Source organism: Tympanuchus pallidicinctus, unplaced genomic scaffold (genome assembly GCF_026119805.1).
Source record: "Tympanuchus pallidicinctus isolate F22 unplaced genomic scaffold, pur_lepc_1.0 scaffold25, whole genome shotgun sequence".
Classification (NCBI taxonomy): domain Eukaryota; kingdom Metazoa; phylum Chordata; class Aves; order Galliformes; family Phasianidae; genus Tympanuchus; species Tympanuchus pallidicinctus.
In genome coordinates this window covers 3,077,878-3,084,758 of record NW_026294742.1, presented here as the reverse complement: position 1 = coordinate 3,084,758, position 6,881 = coordinate 3,077,878, and the positions used below count along the sequence as shown (strand labels likewise).

The following is a 6,881-nucleotide window of genomic DNA, read 5'->3' as shown; positions in this document are numbered from 1 at the left end:
CAGTAAGATATTACACATCAATGGTCAAACTACTCACCTGCATCCTTAACTGGTGTTGTTTTCTCTTACTGTGGCAGAAGGAGCTGCCTTTCTGCCCAATGGGTTCTCTGGAAGCTCTGACAGGCAGGTAAGCAGCTTGTTAAGATCATCAGCTTAGAAGGTCATTGGATCACTGATCCCATCATCTAGCAATTGTGACCCACCATCAAAGAGACCATCGAACAGATTCACAAAGCTCATGGAATATCCCAGACCATCCCTGACTTCAGGGCTGTCATTCTAATGTCTCATCCAGGAGACTAATGGAGAATATATGCAAAAGTAATTAGTGGAAAGTGTATCTTCAAGTGAAAACCTCAGAAATGTGTCTAAAGATTCTTGGCTTTTCAATATTGATATTAATAAGACAAGAAGTTAAGCCATAATCACAGAATAACTACAAAGTTGACTGAAAACAAAACATCCAAAGTACTGAAAAGAATTAGAGCAAAAAAGAACTGTATTAAAACTTAAAACTCAAACCTGCATTTGGGTTATTTATTTTATTTTGTAAATGGGAGGTAAAGTGAGGAGCAGTCAGAGTCAATAAGATTTAGATATGGTGATACGTGTAGCTGCATTGAGAAGATGCTTGCTGTAATGTAGGCACTGCTGGAGAAATGTTTGAAGAAGTCACCTGCCTTGTGAGTAGGAACCAAGCTTTCATCCTAAATGTAACTCCCATATAACTAAAGGGAATGGCCTTAAGTTGCATCAAGGGAGATTTAGGATTTTGGACGTTAGGAAATACTTCTTCTCCAGAAGAGTGGTCAGGTTCTGGAATGGGCTGTCCAGGGAGGTGGGGGACGGTTGGACTGGATGATCTTGGAGGTTTTTTCCAACCTTGGTGATTCCATGATTCTAAACGGTTAGGAGAGACTGAAGTTTGATGGTGAGTCCAAGACATCACACAGGAAGAAGTCATTTAGCTTTTATTCGCTGTGGCTGACCACAGCCAGCAGAGCACTGTGCAGGGGCAAATTTCAGATGTGCAAGGGTGGTCAATGGGACTTCCTGAAGGTTTTTCTCCTTCCCCAGTCTTCCATGATGCAAATCTCAATGGGAGGGAGTTTTCTGCTTGAAGCATGACAATTGTAACTGGATGGAAAACCATCTCGGCTGTTCACCTGATTAAAAGGCAGAGGATTGTGCATGGAGAGGGTCTACTCTTGCCTGGAGCCACTCAATGAAATCCTCTTCGGGCATCTGTACAATACTTTCACGTACAAACTGAAAGAGAACAAGGTCATTTCCTGAGCATTTAATTCTATGTGTAAGAGAGAGACATAATATGTCTCTCAATTTGATCAATTTGAACAAACGTATTGACTTCTGCATAAAATCAATACAGTGCTTCATATCACCAAAACGTTTTAATGCAGTTTTCAGAACTGCTGGGTTTGCTTTAAAATGAATTAAAAGCAAAACTCCATGATCTTCCTTGCAATTTATATCCTCAGTCCTTCAAAGTCAGGTCTTTGAGTTTTCAGACACACAGCTGTCTTCTACCTACGACTGCACCACATACATTAAAGCAACTTGAAGTTCAATAACTTCACCTTGAATCCGTGCAGGTATCCACCAGTTTATGTGTTTACATTCAGTGACACTCTCCTTGCCACTAAGACATTATAGTTCTGTTCATCTGTTCCAGCCCAAGGAATACCAAAGTCTTCTTTCCTCTCTGGGTATCTTTAAAAGATGTGTAAATAGAAGATTCTGCAATGCTCACATCTGTTTTTTCTGTATTACTACTGCACCAGCAAGCAACAGAAACAAACATTCAGGCAAGGCTCTAGTTAGTGACTACACAGATTAGAGCACGAGACAAAATGGCTGTTTTTAAAAGACATCAAGAAAATGCAAGTGGTCTGGATTGGGGCACACCGGATGCCTTGCCCCCATAATGTGTCATAAACTCAACATATGAAAGATGCACAGGTGCTGTAACATGCTGCCTCGATGGGATTGCTGCTGTCTCGCAGATTAGGAGGAAGAATGGTGATGAGAACAAAGAACAGAAGGTGGCATCATTGCCCTTTTTATCTTGGTTAGACTACACAGCAGCACACATAAAGTATTCGGGTTTCTTCCTTCTATCTTTACTCTTCTGTAAATTGATACTAGAACAACGTGAATGGGGCACAGCTCACAACCTTGAGAAGCATATTGTTTTTTACGTGTTGCTGAAGCAAAACAAAGGCATCTGCAGAATTCCTGGGTTGGTGGCACGAATTAACACGAATAGCTCCTAGCTGTAAGGCCTGGGAATGACAGGCTTCCTCAGGACACAGAAAGGGAATGTTTCCCCTCGAGAATCCTAACAATTTATGGCAGACATCGCTTTCACTGTGGCAGTAAATGAATCAACAATGACATAATAATCAAATGATACTGATTAATAATCCAGCCCTTGTCATAACAGCTTTCCTCTGACGGGTTCAGTGTGTCTTGTAGAAGGTGAGTAGCACCATCTTCACTTCATGACGTCCTAAATGATTTCATCTGGTACCTCTCCACTGCACTTCACCTATGGGTGTTCACTTTCCCCACCCTTATCACACAGAGAATCCAGAGCTGGACCCATCTCACCTCCACAGCAGCAGCGATGTCAGGAGAGCACAGCTCCCACAGCTGGAGATCAGTCACAGCCTTCAGGAAGGTGTCCTGATCAATGTGTAAATCAGGAGCCAGGCCGAATTTTTCCAGTTTCCTTAAGATTTTCTTGACATAATGGTCATTCTTCACAGGCTCTGGCAGCCTGGCCAGCAATGCAGGAAACCTTTAGCAGAAAGAGGAGCAGCAATGAAAGGGAATCTCTAGGAACTAATGGAAAAATCTGATGGGCAACTCTAGGTCTGGGTGGAATTTCTGCCACTTCACGACTTCTGTGGCTTCTACAGGGGAAAAAAAAACAAAGGTTCTTTGGAGAATGTAATGCTCAGTGTAATACCCAGTGAATAATGCAAAGGAGCTTTATTTTACAGGAGTTGTGCATCGGCTGCCTTTACAGAGACTAAAAAAGATGCTTTGCTGTTCGTTTAAATTCTGAATGACAAACGTGGTTATGAAAGCAAATAACAAAAAGCTAACAAAGTTTTCATTTTACAAGAAATGTCCTCTTGATCTTTAGCCTCTTTGGATTTCCCAGTGCAATCAAGTGTCTGATTTGACACACTTTCTGATGCTCCTTCCTATCCCTTTTCTCTCTGTTAACACCATTCTCCTCTATGCGCTGGCATAAATCTCAGCAACGTGACAGTGCTGTAACACACAGCCTTTATCATTTAATTCTGAATATAGAGACTCAGAAGGAGAATTACACATTACAATAAAAAGAAAACCCTTGTGAAAAGACTGACATTTTTTTCCCCTAATGTTCTGTATAAATTCTACAGTGCTGCCTTGACAGTGCTAGAGATTGATGCTCCAAGCCTACCACAAACACGCATGGCTGAGGCATATCAGCTTGGCAGCAGGGAGTTCTGCCTGCCCATAGTTTAGGATATGTTTTACTGGAACAGCAGGAGATGGGTGAGGAATTTCTTCCTTAAACCAGTGAAAAGGGAAGCACACAGGTTCTCCTCTTCAGTAGAGACACTTCTATGCTTGATTGCATACTACTGGTATGGCTGTTGAAGCAACTCATTACTCTCCCTGGCTAGGTTAGCCCAGTTCCCATCACTGTCTCACAAACAGGTTTTGCATAAGCCATCGACGCATCAAGATATTCTTTGAGGAAGGTCAGCACATTCACAGCCCACTGTTCATATTTTATATTATCTCAGTTTTTGGTTGGCTTTTATTTCACTTTTGAGAGAGAAAAAGGCAGCTAGACTGACAGCAGATACCATTAAAGTGTTCCCACTGCAATTCAGCTTTCCTGGCAAGGCAGTGTTTGCAAGAGTATGGAAACAAAACAGCCCTGTTGTAAATGGAGTAAGTGCCACCGTGAAGGCAATTGCTCTGTCATGACTTTGTGCCCCCCTGGGGCTGGACCAAACATCTCAGAGATTTCATTCTTTGCGTCCCTATGGAGATGTTGAGTGTGAGTGTATAACAGTAGAAACTCATCCACTTCAGCTCTGGGGCTTATTTACATGGCAGAACTTCAATGTGGGCAACAGCTGGAGCATACGCTAGGCAACTAAAATTAGTTTTGCTATATAGGCCAAGGCTAAGTTTATTAATTAACTCATGACTGATGGGATCCTGGGCCACCTGCAAGTTGGACCTAAGATAAGAAACTGACTTCAATGTATGAGGGACAGAAGGTTTACTAGCAAGGAGACCAAAGAGGGCAGGCTGAAATAAATGTTCCACACAGCTTTTTTTCCCCTGTATTTCCATGGCTGAAGGGTTCTCGTGGCAGGGAACATGCTGAGATTTTCTGAGGTATTCCTATAGGCTATTTATAGTGTGGATCTGGAAGCTGATCACTGGACACAGTCCATATCCACACTGGCAGGGAAATATATATTTTTTTTACACGGATGGACAGCTAGAATCAGAGTTTCTTCACCATCAGTTTTAGTACTGTGAATCCCAGTTCATCCAGAGGTTGCTGTGACTTTAACCCACGTACATTTGTAAAGCATCTCTCCTCTTCAGGGTACAGTGTATTTTACATACTCCCTGATGGACAAAGTTTCTTAGAGAGCTCCATGCTGGAGAGCATCTATGAATGCACAGACAGAGCACTTGTTGTCCCCAGTATCTCCAGAAGGAAATCTTCCCATCCCTTTTCTTACCATACCCAATTATCTTGTCTCCTGAGCAGGCTGCTCCTAGGAATACCTGTTTTTTTTTTTGCCACCAGTTTGTGAAGGCTGCATTTTCAGCAACCAATTTCAACGCTTTCTAGTGATACTTTGAGTAGAAAAGGAATAGAATTGCAGCTTTTTGTACAAAAGACAACTCTAAAACCATGACAGCCTCATCTGAAATGAGGATCTCAATGGCTCCTTACCATTTAAGCCCATTTTCATCACGTTCCTTTTCAGCTCTCACGTCCAGCTGTCTTATTCTTTCCATGTCCTTTTTAAAGTACTTCAGTCGTTTCAAAGCCAGGTATTTTTTACAGCATCGCTCTTCCTGGCTCCTAACAACAACAACAAAAAAAACCCTTAAAAATGAATCTGTACTTTAAACATTACCATTCTTTTTCATAGGTAAGTGGGAAGATATCAAGGAAGGCAGAAAATAACACATCAGAAGAACACATTGCACATTCAGTCTGTGGATGCTCATAACAATGTTTGCTTGTGCAGCATTCTGAACGTACCCGTATTTCTTCTAAAAATAAGGAAAGCACTGCAGCAAAAAAAGAGACAAAATCTAACTACAGAATGGAATGAAAGAATGGAAATAAGGAGGGAGAGAAAGGAAGAAAGAAAAGAGCTGTGTAGGGAAGGATTTCAGGTGACGTTTACTGAGAAAAAAAGAATTTGCATGAATGTTACCCAGAAACAATCATCAGTGAAAGGAAAGGGTGGCAGGTTTTGGCTGGTTAGCAAAGTAGTAATGCTGCTGATCAGGGAAGGGGCCTTGAGAGAGGACACTGCAAGTGTTACACTGTAAAAACAGCCCATGTAACGTTGAAGAACAACACGGCCATCTCTGACATGAAACGAGAAGACAGCCATGCAGACTGCGTGTGACCTGAATTTATTACTCTCTCTTTGAGTGAAAAGGACTATGATCAAAGCAAATACATCCCACGTATTTATCACAGCTGCGTCCCACAAAAGTCGCTCAGAACCATCCCCAAACACTGGAGTATATTTTCATACCTGAACAGTCAAACTTTTCCAGACCATTCCCTACCCCTTATTTTATTGTTGCCCCATATAAATCAGTAGATGCATCTTTAAAACATCTGAAGATAAAAGGTCAAGAGCAAGGAGGGCATATTTTAGAAGTACACAGCAAACAGTCTCTTACATCTCAAGGCTCTCCAGAGCATCATGCAAACAATGTGCTGCTTCTTCACGTATTGCCATGAACTGGTGCCTTGCATCAGCACACAGGTTAGATTTGCTTTTAATGAAGTGGCTGATATGGCAGCTGGAAATAAAACAAGAGAAGTAGAATTAGCATCTCGTGGTAACCACCTCACAGCAGTGTGAAAGCACCTGAAGTCAGAGATCTTTTATTCACATCCAGGTTTGTTTAGCCTGGAGAAGAGAAGGCTATATGGTGACCTGCAGTGCAGCCTTCCAGCACCTAAAAGGAGCCTACAAACAGGAGGGGAGTCAACTCTTTACAAGGTAGATAATGGCAGGACAAAGGAAATGGTTTTAAGTTGAAGGAGAGAAGATTTAGCTTGGGTGTCAGGGGGAATTTCTTTACCAAGAGAACAGTGAGGTGCTGGAACAGCTGCCCAGAGAGGCTGTGGATGCTCCATCCATCCCTGGAGGTGTTCAAGGCCAGGTTGGATGGGGCCCTGGGCAGCCTGGGCTGGTATTAAATGGGGAGGTTGGTGGCCCTGCCTGTGGCAGGGAGTTGGAGCTTGGTGATTCTTGAGGTCCCATCCAACCCAAGCCATTCTATGAATTTTTTTTTTTTTTTTTGTCCTTAATGAATATCATGCTTACTCTGTAGTCCTTCACTGACAGTAAATTGTAAGACAAGACGAGGTTTAAAATTGAGTACAGTGTGCCTTTTCCAGTCTGTGAGACACCCTATGAAAACTGCAAAAACACTCCTAGTGTGGCAGACTTGCTGGAGTTATCCAGGAACAAAGTTTATCATTTTTTTTCATATTATTCATATTTTTATATTCGTATTTTCATCATATTTCTCTTGACCTCAACTCCAAGGAAAAAAAAACGCTTCAGCAA

General features: G+C 42.0%; 1 protein-coding gene across 1 annotated transcript; it reads right to left on the bottom strand.

Annotated features, from left to right (window-relative positions):
- Positions 1-498: 498 nt before the first annotated feature.
- Positions 499-6,173, bottom strand: CCDC60 (coiled-coil domain containing 60). The gene is made up of 4 exons (XM_052689588.1): positions 5,983-6,173; positions 5,009-5,140; positions 2,632-2,821; positions 499-1,269 (listed from the first exon to the last, which is right to left on the bottom strand). The coding sequence occupies exons 1-4, from the start codon at positions 6,039-6,041 to the stop codon at positions 1,171-1,173; spliced, it is 480 nt and encodes a 159-aa protein (XP_052545548.1). The 5' UTR covers positions 6,042-6,173; the 3' UTR covers positions 499-1,170.
- Between the last annotated feature and the right edge of the window lie 708 nt (positions 6,174-6,881).

Bases quoted from the DNA above. Each gene is read 5' to 3' on its own strand.
- CCDC60 (XM_052689588.1), bottom strand. From the start codon at position 6,041: ATGGCAATACGTGAAGAAGCAGCACATTGTTTGCATGATGCTCTGGAG. The intron at 5,141-5,982 runs GTAAGAGACTGT...TGTTGTTGTTAG, and splicing joins GCTCTGGAGAGCCTTGAGAT to GAGCCAGGAAGAGCGATGCT. The intron at 2,822-5,008 runs GTAAGGAGCCAT...TTTCTGCTAAAG, and splicing joins GATGAAAATGGGCTTAAATG to GTTTCCTGCATTGCTGGCCA.